Source organism: Danio rerio, chromosome 4 (genome assembly GCF_052040795.2).
Source record: "Danio rerio strain M-AB ecotype USA chromosome 4, GRCz13ab, whole genome shotgun sequence".
In the NCBI taxonomy this organism is placed as follows: Eukaryota; Metazoa; Chordata; class Actinopteri; order Cypriniformes; family Danionidae; genus Danio; species Danio rerio.
The window spans coordinates 41,491,117-41,507,364 of record NC_141024.2 but is presented as its reverse complement, the minus strand read 5'-3'; the positions used below and the strand labels follow the sequence as shown (position 1 = coordinate 41,507,364).

Genomic DNA, 16,248 nt, shown 5'->3' with positions numbered 1-16,248 from the left:
TTTCTCTCCAGTGTGAATCCTCATGTGAGTCTTTAGTTTGCTTTTGCTTGCCAAACTCTTTCCACACTGAGTGCAGGTAAAACAACTCTTGTCTCTCACTTTTAAAATACTATCAGTCTCTAAATGAGTTTTGTCCTCAATTTTGACATGATGTTCCTCCTCTTTACTCTCATCGTAGTCTTTAATTAGGTCTGAAATAAAAATAATTTTACTTTTTAGTAAATCATTAAAACTCAGTGAAAAGGAAGTGAAAAGGCACTAAAAACATTGGCTACACAAATCTTAATTTTGATGCACATTAAATGTAAAGACATAGCAAATCATTTTTAGATTGATCTTGTCATATTAACTTCCTGGGGTTCATTACACACAAACACATTTAAGCAGATTCTTATATGATTAATACCAGATCATTTTGGTCATATTGATGAGACATAAATTTGAAAGCTGTAAATGGCCAGTTTCTATTTGTATATATTTGTAATCACAACAAAACAACATGTTTTTGTAAAACTTGTAAAGCAGATAGGGAATGCTTTTTCATTCTGTGCCTGACTGGTAAACCTGTTAGAAAAAACAGCTGAATCTCTGCTAATATTTGCCTCATAGACATATGACACATGTATAATATCTGCATAAAGCTTTAAATCTGCACCTTTAAATGACAAATGTTCTAGAGGTAAGTAATCTGTATGTAACAAATGCAAAACTCCTAACTGGTTTAGATGATCAAACAAATGTAAATATTAGTCAAAGATAACACAATTAAACACATTGTGCAGTTTTTAAATCAATGTTTTTATTAATAAAAGGAAGACAAAATACTGAACTACACAGCCTTGTTTGAAAAAAAAAAAAATCTGAACGATTAGAACAACTTTAATTTATCACACCTGCTTCAAGTTCTCTAGCCACACCCAGACCTGAATACTACCACACATTCGCAATCAAGAAATCACCAAAATAGGACCTGTCTGACAAAGTGAAGTAGACCAAAAAAAGCCTCAAACCTAGACATCATGCCAAAATCTAAAGACCTTTAAACACAAATGAGAAAGAAAATACGTGTGTCACGAGTTAAAAAAAGAGTGAACAAATGCAAGTCTTAATTGAGAAGCGAGTCTTGGAAAAAGCAAAAGTCAAAGTAAACACCCGGTCGGGTGAGCCCTGAGGAAGTGCCGTAGGAAAAAACAACCAAACACTCACTCACTAGTGGTCTTGGAAACATACAGTGTGAGTAACAAAATAATATATGTAACAGGTATGAAAATTATTATTCGCTTTAAGTATAGAATTACACAAAATATGTGTTTTATCTAATGTGTTAGTAAGTATACCTGAGGTGTTTGTTAGTGTGTGTCTTCTCCTTTAAATTTCTAAGGGAGCTCACGCTGTTTAATTTCCTGTTTTGCGCCCGCCTCTTCCCTTTCTGCACTGATTATGCATGGGAGAGGTGGGTGTCTGCTAAGCTCCAATTAATCTTTAATCATCTTTACTTTATAAATAACTTTTAAAGCTAGTTTTCATGTTTAAATAATATTTATACCCTTATTTTTCACATATATTTCATTATTTTTGTGTTATCACTTAAATTGAGGTTTGATTACCTTTAGCCTAACTGAAGCATGTGAATGCTAAATGCATTGCACTTTACTTTAACAGAAAAGCTGTAAGGGCGAAGACACACTGTGAAAGCTGTGCTTTTTGATTTATTCTCAGGTATGTCACTTTGTTAATATTGTTTGGAGTTTTCTTATATCTTTCTCTCCATCTCTCCCCCTTTCTGGACTGATTATGCATGGGAGAGAAAAGCTGTAAGGGCGAAGACACACTGTAAAAGCTGTGCTTTTTGATTTATTCCCAGTGAGTAAAGAGCCGTCACAACTGCAGATCTTCGACTGGTTATTCCTTAATAAAACAAAGAAAACACAACGCAGAACCGGTTACACGTGGTGCCCATGACCATTCCGGATCATCTGATCAGCTCTTCGCAGATCGCCTTGGTTGAGTGACGACTCCGCATCGCCGATCCATTCCGGGTTTATCCTTCACCGCCATTGCTCGCAGCAGCTTTGGCTCGCGATAAGAAGATCGCGCGCGCAGCATTTGACATCGCGGGGCAGACTGTTTCGTCAGAGACGCGCTAAACAGGCTGATCGTCGTTCATCGTTGCCTTTTAACCGCGATTGACTGTGTGAGGACTGCGTGGGACGCTTGAGTGACCTCAGTGCATCATATCCTTTATCCTTGGAGAAACAAATTGTTGAATGTTACTGTTTTAAATCAGCAATGTGTCTGACTGACTTTGAATGAGAAAATATCATATTTTTGTGACAGAGCTTTCTCCCTTTGAACACTTTTTCCATCTTAAAGTTTGATTGAGTGAGTTTGATATCAAATTTGACCATCTTTTATGGTAAATTTTGCGGTAAATCTATTTTGTAGTGTCTCAATTTGTGATAATTCTTAATGTTTTATGTGTTTGCATTTTACAATTGAAACATGTTTGGGGATATTGACAAAGACGATTTTAGTCCAGTGAAGCCATCAAATGTGACCTTTCCAATGGGCAGGGGTGGTGGGCTTGTCAATTTTCATGATGAGAAGGTATCTGAAATAAACCCTCGTTGTTATGGGAGAGGGAGGGGGTTAGCTAATATGAGTTTGGGCGGTATGCATACTATTGATTCAGCAATTGGTGCTTCAGCAGGCCCAACAGCTAGCTCCACCCCTATCACACGCCCAGATGCTGAACGTGCTATTTCCCCTGAGTCTTTAGGTAGCATAATTTCAGATCTGGCTCAGAAAATAGGTGAAAGTATTTCAGCTAGCCTTAATCTTGTGCACCAGCCCAGCCCAGTGCAGCCTAATCGTCTTCTGTCAGAACAACCCAGTCAGAGCATTGATGGTTCCACCCTAAAAGTTATAGTTCAGAAAGACACTGCACCTCCACCATTCTTCAGGGGCGATAAAAGTGATTCGTTTACCATCCATGAGTGGGAAGATATGATGAGCAGCTATTTAAACAGAATGGAGTGCAAAACACAGTCAGAAGTTCGTGATCTCATTATGAGCAGACTAGCTGGCAGAGCGAGAGATGTTGTTAAGGTGTCCCTGCGAAGCCGCCCTGAACTGAGTGCCAGTAAACTTCAAAGTGCAGTGTTTGACATATTAAAACACAACTTTAGTGAATTGGCTTACTCAAATATGCCCATGGCTGACTTTTATAATACTGTCCCAAGAGCAAACGAAAGTCCCATGGATTACTGGATACGCCTTAACAAGGCCATAGATGTTGCTGATGAGTGCTTGCATAGACGTAATAAGAGCATTGAGGATCCTGCTGCTGAAGCTGTCATGATGTTCATTTCACATTGTCCAGACCCAAGTCTTGCTCTGTCTTTTCAGTTCAAACCGGCTGAGAGATGGACTGCCGCTGAAGTTCAGGAGCGTCTGGATAATCATCAGAGAGATCTGAAACGAGTTTCATCCAGAACGAATCACAAATTGCCTCTGTCTGCTTGTAGCCAGTGCACTGTTTCAACTAGCTATGATTGTGTGTCCAGTCCACCTCGCCAGCCTGCACCTACACCTGCTCAGTCTCTTCCCCCTGTCTCTATTAATCCCAATGCTGTTCCATTCTCTCCCGACACCAGCTTTCAACACATGGTTGGCATGATGGATAGAGTCCTATCACTGTGTACTGCCTCTTTAACGTCACCCAGTCAGGTTCACGTAGGCAAAGCTGCAGACTTCAAGAACGACTTAAATCCCCCATGTAGAGTCTGTAAGTCAAAGGAACACACCACATACTTGCATTGTAGACGTCACAGACTGTGTCGTCTCTGTTTCAGCCCTGGCCATTTTAAAAGTGACTGCCCTAAATCTGCCTACCCTGTGACTCCTTCAGATACTGCCCATTACTAACTAACCAGCCCATGTGACGAGAGGGGCAACATGGGCAAATTTAATGTAAACTCCCTCACAGATCCAGCAGATGCGCAAAATGTTTTCATGAATTGCTGTAAGTTATTGCCAGAAGACAAAACTGTTTTATATGTGGGGTCACAGAGAGTGAATGGAGCGAGTGAGTTGTTTTATGCTCCTGTTACAGTTGGTGGCCAGCACATATTAAAGGGGTTATTGGACTCTGGTAGTATGTCTTGCACGCTCAGTGAAGAGGGTGAGGCCAAGCTGCAAGCTAGTGGTCTCCTTTCACATCAAGAGATTCCCAAGAATGTTGTTCTGGTTGGATGTGGTGGACTAACAACGCAGCCAAAGTGCATGTATGATTTGGAAGTTGTCATCTATGGATTTAAGTTTGTCGTCCCAACTCTTGTGGTGCCTGGACAAAAAGACGAGTTCATAATTGGAAGCAATGTTATTAAATGTATACTGCAGAAGATGAAATCGAGTGAAGACTACTGGAAACTTGCCTCCTGTGATAATAGAGATCCTGAATGTGAGCAATTCCTTGAACTTCTTACCTGTATCTCCCGCTGGTGTGGCCCCAAACAGCCTGACAAGCTGGGAACTGTGAAGCTCTGTCAAGCAGTTACTCTTCTTCCCAGACGCGAGTATCTGGTCTGGGGTAAATGCCAGCTAACGTCCCTGTTTCTCCAGGAAGCACTGTAATTGTTTAGCCAACCACTGCACGCTCAGCCCCTAGGAACATTCTGGTTCGGCGAGTAATAACACCCATGTGGGGTGATCGATGGGTGCCAATGAAAATACTTAACAATAATCCAACACCAGTGACACTTCGTCGCAACTCTAAACTTGCCGACGTTTCCTCCTGTCTGGCGGTAGAAGATCTCACTGTCACACAGGGATTGAGTAAAACTTCTTGTGACGTTCCCAATTCATTTCCCGCTGAAAATGTCTCATCCCTTGATGCGGTGCAGATGTTGAAAGATTATGGTCTGGGGGACATTAACATTGATGCATGTGATGTTTCTATGTCATGGAAGAGAAAACTCGCAGCTCTCCTGGTGTCATATCATGATGTTTTCTCCAAAGATAAGTTGGATTGTAGAGAAGCAAAGGATTTTGTGCACAGGATTCATCTCTTTGATGAGCGCCCATTCCGTCTCCCCTATCGCCGCGTCCCTCCTGCACATTATCAAAAACTGAGAGAAGTGTTGTCGGAGATGGAGGAAAAAGGGATAATCAGCAAGTCTGTCAGTGATTATGCATCACCTTTAGTGATGGTCTGGAAAAAAGACGGTAATCTGAGGGTTTGCACTGATTTTCGCTGGCTCAATGCTAAAACTGTCAAAGATGCCCACCCTTTACCACATCAATCAGATTGTCTCGCTGCCCTAGGGGGTAATGCCTTCTTCAGCACCATGGATTTGACTTCAGGGTTTTACAACATCCCACTCCATGACTCTGACCGACGACACACTGCCTTTACTACTCCCATGGGGCTGTACGAGTATAATCGTCTCCCACAGGGCCTTTGCAATAGCCCTGCGTCTTTTATGCGCATGATGCTCAGTGTTTTTGGTGACCTCAACTTTACCAGTCTGCTCTGTTACCTGGACGATTTGTTAGTCTTTGCTCCATCTGAATCAGAGGCACTAAATCGCCTGGAGATCGTGTTTTCTCGATTGAGATCCAGCAACCTGAAGCTAGCTCCTAAAAAGTGTCACTTTCTGAGAAAGTCTGTAAAGTTTCTGGGACATGTGATTGATAGTACTGGTGTTTCTGTTGATGAAGAGAAAGTGAAAGTAATCTCTGCTTTTCAAAAAGAGGATTTGATGAAGGATGACAGAGTCACACCATTACAAAAGAAAATCAGATCATTTCTTGGTATGGTCCTGTATTATCAAGCCTTCATCCCAAATTGTTCACGGATCGCCAGGCCCTTATTCAATTTGACCACTGGCCAGAAACGTTCTGCGAAAAATGCTGGTTGCGGTAGGAAAGCAGGCACTTTTCGGGAGTTGACACCTCAGGACTCGACCCCAGACTGTGATTCGGCCTTTAGTGAATTAAAGACGGCCCTTGTTGACAGTGTAGTGCTGGCTCATCCAGATTTTGAACGTCCCTTCTTACTCTGCACTGACGCTTCGTTGGATGGCTTAGGAGCTGTGCTCTCTCAAGTTCCGGTTGGAGAGGACAAGGCGAGACCGATAGCGTTCGCTAGCAAGGCTCTGAGTCGCAGCCAGACAAAATATCCTGCACACAGATTGGAATTCTTGGCTCTGAAGTGGGCGTTGTGTGACAAGTTCAGTCACTGGCTTAAAGGCCATGAGTTTACAGTGTGGACGGATAACAATCCAATGACATACATCATGACCAAGCCAAAACTGGATGCATGTGAGCAGCGCTGGGTCTCGAAACTCGCTCCATATTCATTTGAGATCAAGTATGTTCCTGGGAATCTTAACGTTGTGGCAGATGCACTCAGTAGGGATCCGTTCACCAGGCCAGTGAGTCAGCGGCTTTTGTCAGAGCCCTATTCAGATCTTTTGAGACATGTGCACAGTGTTGACGATGGAAATGTTCAAGAAGTGTTCAGACTTATCTGTCAACCGCAATCAGTGGAATCAGGTCCTGTTGAAATTGGGCTGGATATATCAATGTCCGCTGATGACGTGTCTTCCATTCTTGCCTCCTGCGATGAATGGGAAACAGTTACTGAATGTAGAGCAGCATCAATTGCAGAACATCTTGACTCTTTGATCAACAGTGATGAAGTGTTTCATTCCCTTTCTCTTGCTGACTTGCAAGACCATCAGCACAAAGACCCTGTCATTGCTAGAGTGTGTTATTACATCGATAGAAAGCGCAGACCATCAAGACGTGAACGGGCTAATGAACACCTGTATGTGTTACGGATCCTTAGGCAGTGGGACAAACTTTCAGTGCTTAATGGAATCTTGTACAGAGCAATTAAAGACCCGCTCACGAAACATAAGAGGTTTTAGTTCATCTTACCTGAATCTTTGAAACGTCAAGCTCTTTCTGGCCTTCACGACCTGGCTGGTCATCAAGGGCAACCACGCACTTTAGCCTTGGCACGTCAGAGGTTTTTCTGGCTTGATATAGAGCGTGATGTGCGGGATTATGTGAAGAAGTGTCCCAGGTGCGTCTTCAGCAAAACTCCTGAGCCTGCTGCGAGAGCCACTTTGGAGAGTATTAAAACCACAGCCCCATTGGAGCTCGTTTGCATTGACTTCTGGTCTGCTAAGGACCGACACAATAAATCTGTGGATGTTTTGGTGATCACAGATCACTTCACGAAACTAGCACATGCTTTTCCATGTCAGGACCAGACAGCAAAAACAGTAGCCAAGAAACTGTGGGATAGCTTCTTCTGTGTTTATGGATTTCCCCAACGCATCCATTCTGATCAGGGAGCTTCATTTGAGAGTGAATTGATGGCTGAGTTTCTTGCGCTGGCAGGCATCGACAAGTCTAGAACCACTCCCTACCACCCGATGGGGAATGGTGGTACTGAGCGATTTAACAGAACACTAGGTAACATGCTGAGGTCTCTTCCACCTAGACCTAAGCAGAAATGGCCGCAGATGGTACAGACCATGACATTTGTGTACAATTGCACAGTGCACGAAACAACAGGGTTTGCCCCTTTTTATTTGATGTTTGGCAGAGTGCCACGGCTGCCAGTGGACCTAATGTTTTAGAGTGTTCTGCGAGATGACTCCATCTGTGATTACGACCAGTACGTTCAGTTGCTCATTAGTGACCTTCAGGCTGCGATGTCAGTAGCACAGACAAATTCAGCTCACAAAGACACCAGTCCAGTCAATACAACAAAAGAGCAAAAGGCCTACCTCTTGCCATCGGTGACCAAGTGCTTGTAGCCAACAAGGGATGTAGGGGGAAACGAAAACTTGCTGACAAATGGGAACCTGTTGTATACACTGTTGTTGCTGCAAAACCATCCATACATGTCAATAAGATCAGTGACAGAGCTGGTATTGAGCGTACAGTGCATCGCAATCTACTTTTGCAAGTGAACTTTCTCCCCATGCCTAATACAGACTCTGATGATCCTGGTCTGGAGGTTGCTGGATCACTTACCTGCAGTGTCCCTCAACAGTCAGACTTAACAGGCTCTGATGGTCTAATTGCCCGAACAAACAGTGAAATTTGCTCTGATGTTGAAGGGATTGAGCCTGCTGAGGACACAGATGAGGGACTGAATGAGGCTGAGGGCCTCTCACAAGTTGACTGCATGTCCAATGTCTCCAATGCTGCTACATGCAATGATGACCGCACTAGTTCATGGGTGCATTCTCAATTGCCTAGCCAACAGGTGCCAAATTCACCTCTTCCAGTGCCTGTGGCTGATGACTGCACTGTGGCTGGTGCTGGTGCAACCCTGTCTCCCCCACAGTCTCTCCCTGATTGTGTCTTACCTGTTGTACAGAATCCTGTAGTAGATCCAAATGCAGCTGATCATTACTCTACCAGGTTTGGGAGGATTATTAAACCAGTGTGTAGACTTATTGAATCAATGGTTCAAATTGAAACCCTGTTGAGTTCAGATTCTGGGTCTGCAGTTATTCATGTCTGAATTTAAATTTCAGCCCCAAATTCCTGGAGTTTTTGGAATTGAGTGTTTTTCTCCTATCTTTCTGATATCTTTCTTTAATGGACTGTGGTATAAGTTTACAAGGTGTAATGGGCACCTTGATAATGTCTATAAAATGTGCTGAAATTTGGCCAATTTCTAAACATTTTTATCCTTTAATAGGGTAGCTTTTAATGCTGCCTGTCTTCACATATTTTTGGTGTGTGGACCAAGTAATTCTTATGACCAGTGTACAGAGTTTTTCATGTTTTCTCAGAATTTTGTGTAATTCTAGGGGGGTGAGTGTAACAGGTATGAAAATTATAATTCGCTTTAAGTATAGAATTACACAAAATATGTATTTTATCTAATGTGTTAGTAAGTGTACCTGAGGTGTTTGTTAGTGTGTGTCTTTTCCTTTAAATTTCTAAGGGAGCTCACGCTGTTTAATTTCCTGTTTTGCGCCCGCCTCTTCCCTTTCTGGACTGATTATGCATGGGAGAGGTGGGTGTCTGCTAAGCTCCAATTAATCTTTAATCATCTTTACTTTATAAATAACTTTTAAAGCTAGTTTTCATGTTTAAATAATATTTATACCTTTATTTTTCACATATATTTCATTATTTTTGTGTTATCACTTAAATTGAGGTTTTGATTGACTTTAGCCTAACTGAAGCATGTGAATGCTAAATGCATTGCACTTTACTTTAACAGAAAAGCTGTAAGGGCGAAGACACACTGTGAAAGCTGTGCTTTTTGGTTTATTCTCAGGCATGTTTTGTCACTTTGTTAATATTGTTTGGAGTTTTGTTCTATCTCTCTCTCTACCTCTTCCCTTTCTGCACTGACTATGCATGGGAGAGTAAAGCTGTAAGGGCGAAGACACACTGTAAAAGCTGTGCTTTTTGGTTTATTCTCAGTGAGTAAAGAGCCGTCACAACTGCAGATCTCCGACTGGTTATTCCTTAATAAAACAAAGAAAACACAACGCAGAACCGGTTACACATGCATGCACACACAGAAATACAGACTCTCTCACACACACACACACACACACACACACACACAGTGCTGCTGACTGAGAGGATTCTGGGTAAATTTCTCGTTAGTCTTCAGCTCAGTTTCACTGATGATCCATAATAACCAAACCCAAACCCAGGGCAGAGCGGCTCAGTGAATGTGGTCTGGACTGAGTGGATGAGGCTCATTGTGTCTCTATAGATGTTGTAGAAGATCAGAGTTCCTGCACTGTGATCCACAAACACTCCTATTCTCCTGCTGAGCGGCTTCACTGGGAGATCAGTGCGTGTGTTATTGTGACTGAATGAGAAACTGGAGGGAGTGCAGAACAAACTCCAGGACTGAGCATTATATCCAAACACACACTCAAAACCTTCTCCCTTCCTTCTGATGCTCTTATATGACACTGATATACACACACCAGATCCACTCCAGTCAATCTCCCAGTAACAGCGTCCACACACACTCTCTCTGCAGAACACCTGAGAATAATGATCAAATCTGTCTGGATGATCAGGATACGGCTGATTCTCTCTCACACTCTTCACCTCTCTGTTCTCCTCAGACAGAATGAGATGAGTGTTTGCTGTGTTTGGATCCAGAGTGAAGAAACAGACATCTGAACACAAGAACACACACATTTATAACCACAGCTGTGTGTGTGTGTGTGTGTGTGTGTGTGTGTGTGTGAGTGAGAGTGTGTGTGCGCGAGTGTGTGTGTGTGTGTAGTCCTACATTTGCGCGGTCCTGCTGTAATCCTCGTGTGTCCTCCATGATCCAGACTGTAAACACACACAGATGGAGAGAATGAGCTGTTTAGTTTCCCCCTCAGCTAATAAGCTAAAGCTAGCACTGAGCTACTCAGCTACACGCTCCAAACTCTTGAGCTAAAACACACAACACTTGTTGGTTGAGCCGGGATGCACAATGAATGTAACACAGTGCGTTCTTTTCCTCTGCTGTTGGTGAAGCGAGCGCAGATACTGCTCATGTTGATGGAGACACCCTGCTGCAACATTCATTTATTACAGTGATCACACTTAGCTTTGCCATCGTTCTTCATCACATGCAGCCTTTGAGCACATGTTGCAGTCCATCTCTAAACTATGTTCAGATTATTAAAGCTGCTCGCCAGCGCCCAAGTTCCTGACAGATTAGCAAGTGAAAAATACACATGTGTGCACAGAGAAGAGGAATCCAGATGTTGATTTTAGATCAAGAGTCTGAACAATAATCCAAGTGTCTGATTCCAGAATCTGAATCCATCTTCAATCCCCAACCCTATTCCTGACCTGATATTGTAGGATTCTTCAGCAGAAATGGAGGAAGAAGTTTCTCTGCTCAGCTCAAATGCTGAAACTGTACAGTGTGTCCCGCTTAATGTCACTGTAACTGAGCCAATACACTCCAACATTTACAGAGGAGATTCATTTCACACTCAATGATTTGCTCTTCATAGACATGACTGGAATACTCGACAAGCTGTATCTTCTGTCTGTCCTCACCCCATAACCCTCACAGAAAACTGAAGCTGATCACAAAAGAGCTTTCTAGTGTCTTTTTAAAGCCATTCCGTGTAAAAGCACAAGGCCAGTGCTGCTCCACATACTTGAGTTTGTCCAGTGTGTAGTTTGGATCCTCCAGTTGTTCAGAGAGCAGCTTGACTCCTGAATCTCCTGGATGATTGTAGCTCAGATCCAGCTCTCTCAGGTGTGAGGGGTTTGAAGTCAGAGCTGAAGACAGAAAACCACAGCCTTCCTCTGTCACCATACAGCCAGACAATCTACAAACACAGCAATAGTCCACATCACACAGTTGGACAATCACACATCTCTTTGTGTTGTGAAGATGCTGACTGCTGTTTCTGCTCATCAACAGCAGTGATGAACACACACATCCTGATTAGCTCTCCTTATTGATCACATCAGCAAACACACACACTCACACACTCAACAAGGACTCGACATCATCTGTAGAAGTGTACAGAGCAAGACACATGTAACACCTGTTATTATATATATTTTTTAGTTATTTTACTGTAGTTGAACCTGTTAAAGTTTTCAAACAGTGAACTAAGACTGCAACTATTAGTGAAATCTATATTAAAGTTCTTCAAATATGATTTAGATTTACAGTAATTGTTTTTCATGTTTAAATATGATTTATTCTTGTGTTTAAAGCGTTTGTCATTCCTCTACTTCAGTGTCTCAGACTCATTCAGAAATGATTATTAAATGCTGGATTAATGCACAAGAGAGTTTGGGGTAACACTTTATAATAACTACACACTATAAATCATTTATTAAGCATTAACATTTAGTGAATTCATTATTTGTTAAACATTAACTCTACATTAATAAACGTTAGTAAGCAGTTTATAACTGCAGCTACAAATGCTGTATTCTTGACTTACAACCAAATTTATAATGTGCTTAATAATTGTACTTTTATACTTTGTTAATGATTTATTTTTCATTACTAAATGAAGTATTGCATTATTTACAAACCAGTTGTATTTAAGAGTAGTTGAGGTTTTTAACATAATTCAGAATGAGTTAGTAAATGATTAATAAACTATTGAAATGATCGCTGATTGGACCAATGACAGTCTGTCGCGATTGGTCAACTGCCTTCAGTCAGAGAGTAAAATGCACAACAGCTAATCAGCAATACAAAAGTAATCACAGTTCATAAACGCTCAATAGTGTAGGCGCGGATTTTAGCTGCCAGTGGGTCAATGTAAATACAGTCGATGGACTTGAAAATTCAGAGCATTAACTATTTTATTGAGCAAAAACTGTCGAGTTTGCACGCGATAAGAGAATATAGCCAGTTAACCTGATACAGTACACGCGGTTACAAGTAACAAATCACAACTAAATACATTTGCAAGCTAGAGTCAACGAGGCAACAACTTTAATCACATGTACTTACACTTGAGAAATGGAGAAAGAGCCCCATCCTGGCGTCCATCAGTAAGTTACTCTTTACTGATTCTTCCTTTAACAAACGCAGATGAAGTATTCTTTGTAGCATGTAGTTTGCAGAAGTTTCCAGTAGTTTCCAACTGCTTGGTTATAATGCTGAGGTTTCATCTTTGGGAAGAGGCTCGATAATATCCATCTGCAGTGTGACTTCAATCGACCGGCATGTTTGTGTGCGTGTGTTTGTGGGTGTGTGTCTGGGTTTCTGCGTCAGAGGGCGGGGCCTCAGGTTTGAATCTCCCGGGTTTGCGCGTGCATGTGAATAACTTGGTTTCGTTTGTACGTCATGGCGAAACACCTAATGACTCGGTATCAAGGCGACTCGTTTGAAGCACTATGAGTCGACTCCTTCATAGATTAATCAACCGTTTTAAACACTGTACTCTTACAGATTTAAGCCTTAGCTGGATACTTCACTTCACTTAGAGCTGTGTTACACACTACATGGAGGGGAATTTTCAAAAACCCATAATATGGGCTCTTTAACTAAGTATGAAAGTACAATTATTAAGCTCATTATACATGTGGTAGTAAGTCAAGAATACAGCATTTGTAGCTACAGTTATAAACTGCTTACTAACGTTTATTAATGTAGAGTTAATGCTTAACAGATAATGAATTCACTATTTGCTAATGCTTAATAAATGATTCATAGTGTAGTTATTATAAAGTGTTACCGAGTTGGGCGAACACATTTTCAAATATATATTATATGTGCGGCTGAATAAGTCACATACAGCGCTCAGCAAAATGGAGGACAGCCCATTCTGAAAACCAAGACTTTCCTCCATTTCTCAGTCAATATAGGCAGTGTATTCTGCTGCATTTAAACAGAACACATTTATTAAACAGATTTATTTAGGACAATGATATTTAGATTCATCATATTGATCATAGTCACCAAACAGATTCAGAAATTGAAAAATAATACAATTAAATTCAGGCTAAATATTGCTATTTCTTCCATTGTTTAGCTTCTCTTGTTTTTTCCTCTTTTTTATTTGTATTTAATATTTTTCTATAACACATAAATTTGTCTGTACTAGTTTTTGGACCGTTATCATAAATTATTTGTTTAGATGAGCTCCAGATTCGGCTAATCTATTGTATATGCACAAATATAATACTGTAGAGCTTCCTATTACAATATGAATGTAAAAGAGAGATTAGTGAGGGGTGTACTTATATATGCTGAGCACTGGATATTGTTCACCCAGAGTGTTTACACGGTCACACAGCAGTAACACAACAAGCATTGAGTTTGGGCTAGCTTCTGCAGATGGACATTGCTGTACACTGCCCTTGATGGGTGAGTGGGGGAGTGTCTGTTGTCTCTCAGGTGTGAATTATTCATGAGCATTGTCACTCACACATACAGCTGAGATCACCCAAAACAAACTTAACAAAATGTAGATTATTGTAATGTTTTCTCTAAATGAGAGAACAGAATAATTTTCACATAATTGTGCAGTAAATATTCTAGTCTACAAGACTGCTTACTCTAAAGTATTGTTCAGGCACATTCAGGATGCTTTCACACCAGCCATATTTAGTTCGATTGAATCGCACTAAAGTTTGTTTCCCCTTTTGGTGCGGTTCGTTTGTGCAGGTGAGAATGCAGCAATCGTACTCGAGTGCGCACCAAAAGCGGACCAAATAAGCGTACCGAGACCTGCTTGAAGAGGTGGTCTCGGTACGCTTTCAAACGAACCCCGCAGCGGTTTGTTTGTGGTGAGAATTTGATCCGCACTAAAACAGGTCCAATTGCAAAAAGTACTGCGACTTTTGAACTAATTCAGCTGCCGTAGGCCGATGCGCTGTGCATTATGGGATATGGAGGAAAAATATTTGTTGACAGCGCTTTACCAACAGAGAGAGAAAGGGGAAAACATTACCTGATGGATCGTTGGTAATATTTCTGCAAGATGACCATGTCGCAGTTTAGCAAAATTAATTCACGTCTCCTCCTGAAGTGATGAGCGATGCATAAAACATTGTTTTCTAGCCGCGGCCGCGCTTCATTCTAGAAATGTATAGTTTGTCTAAAGCAGGCATACAATCAGCCAGAGCAGTCGTCCCTCCAGAGTAAAAACCACATTTTGTGTCTGCCGGTTTTGTTTACCTGCAGTTCATTGGCATTTTCCCTCACATAAATTCAAACCAATCAATAAGCAGTTTAGGAAACATGTTCAACAACATCTGGCCAATGAGAGATGAGGATTTTGTCTGATGACTGCATTTTGGTTTGTTTCAACTGGTTCAGACCAAAGCCGGCAGTGTGGTGTGAAAACGACCCAAAGACGGCAGAAAATGCAATAATGTATCATTTATTGGCGTTGGTCAAGACCAAATGAAGCGAACTACAGATGTGAACGCACCCTTGATGTGGTTTTTGGATCTTATTTCAGCTTTTTTTTTTTCTCCAAAACCTACTAACCACACAATATATTTATTTCTAAAACACAAGCATGTACATCAATATTTCTCTCATATTACTGTAGCTCAATTTGTCCTGAATACAAATAAAACACATGTTGGCCATTTCTGTGTAATAAGTAGCTGAAATAAGCACAGATGTCAGGGCATGTCAAAACATCTCAGGGGTCCCAAAATCACCTCAGACCCCTGAGGGTTAACTACAGGTATAGTATGAGCAGTGTGAAACATAATCACTGATAAACCATAATTCCTGATATCTGGGGTTTAGTATCACCCAGGGTTAACATGTTCAAGCATGAAAAGCTCTAATATGAAACTGTCTGACTGTAGTTATTGTAGAGTGGAGAATCATTTACCTCAGTGTCTCCAGTTTACAGTATTGACTCTTCAGTCCATCAGAGAGAAGCTTCAGTCCTGAATCCTGCAGGTCATTGTTACTCAGGTCCAGCATTCTCAGCACACAGTTTGAGGATTGTAGAGCTGAAGACAAACTCTCACAGCACTGAACAGTGAGATTACAGCTTTGTAGCCTGTGTAGAGGACATACACAATATGTTTGTGTTAATGGTGTGTTTAATAGTCTGAAGCACATCTGACTGTAGTAACTGGTTTAACTTCACTAATTAGTGAGCACATCTGCTGATTTTAGCATTTAATAGTTTTAGTGTCTATGAAACACAATTAAATGGCTTCCCTCAGATGTTCCAATAGCCCAACTCTTTTATAAACTCCTAACACACAGGACAGAATTTTTTTTAATTCATTGTTCATCTCAGATAACAAACTCACAAAAGATCAGTGTTGCCAGATGGAGCTGACTGATTCCAGCCCAGAAGCTATTAAAAACCCGCCCAGTCAACACTGCAAAAGATATGAGAATGTTTCATATGACTCTCACATACTTATTCTGAAAATATGTGAAAGACTCTTGTCAGATGATATTTTAGAGAGCAGGCGTGAGCTTCAGCTGTGTCCTCTGTGTCATTTTCTGTCTGATTCAGGCTCACACTGATACGGCTAACAGCTACTCTGACTGATAGGATTTACACAGCACAAAAGCGCATGCTTGTAGAGCCGTGACACTTTTCCTGGTGATGTGAAGCCAATCGACAAATCACAGCACAATACATTAGCTGACCAATCAGAGCAGACACATTCATTTCAGAATGGAAAAAAAAAATTAAAAAATCAGTGTGATCATTCAACTCTCACCAGAAAGGACTTTTGGGTGCTGTTTCATTTTATAGCTGACTTTTG

At 41.2% G+C, this 16,248-nt stretch overlaps 1 protein-coding gene across 4 annotated transcripts in view; it reads right to left on the bottom strand.

Annotated features, from left to right (window-relative positions):
* Window positions 1-774: 774 nt before the first annotated feature.
* The window catches only part of LOC108179160 (NACHT, LRR and PYD domains-containing protein 3-like), a 32,249-nt gene continuing 16,775 nt past the window's right edge, over window positions 775-16,248 (bottom strand). For 2 of the 4 annotated variants that reach the window (XM_088650211.1, XM_088650209.1), the window contains 4 exons: window positions 15,348-15,521; window positions 11,178-11,351; window positions 10,304-10,350; window positions 775-10,187 (listed from right to left, as the gene is read on the bottom strand). In XM_088650211.1, coding sequence (XP_088506337.1) covers window positions 9,661-10,187; window positions 10,304-10,350; window positions 11,178-11,351; window positions 15,348-15,521 — 922 coding nt within the window. In that variant the 3' untranslated portion in view covers window positions 775-9,660. The remainder of the gene's footprint in view (window positions 10,188-10,303; window positions 10,351-11,177; window positions 11,352-15,347; window positions 15,522-16,248) is intronic. The other 2 variants (XM_088650212.1, XM_088650210.1) reach the window with 1 other exon arrangement.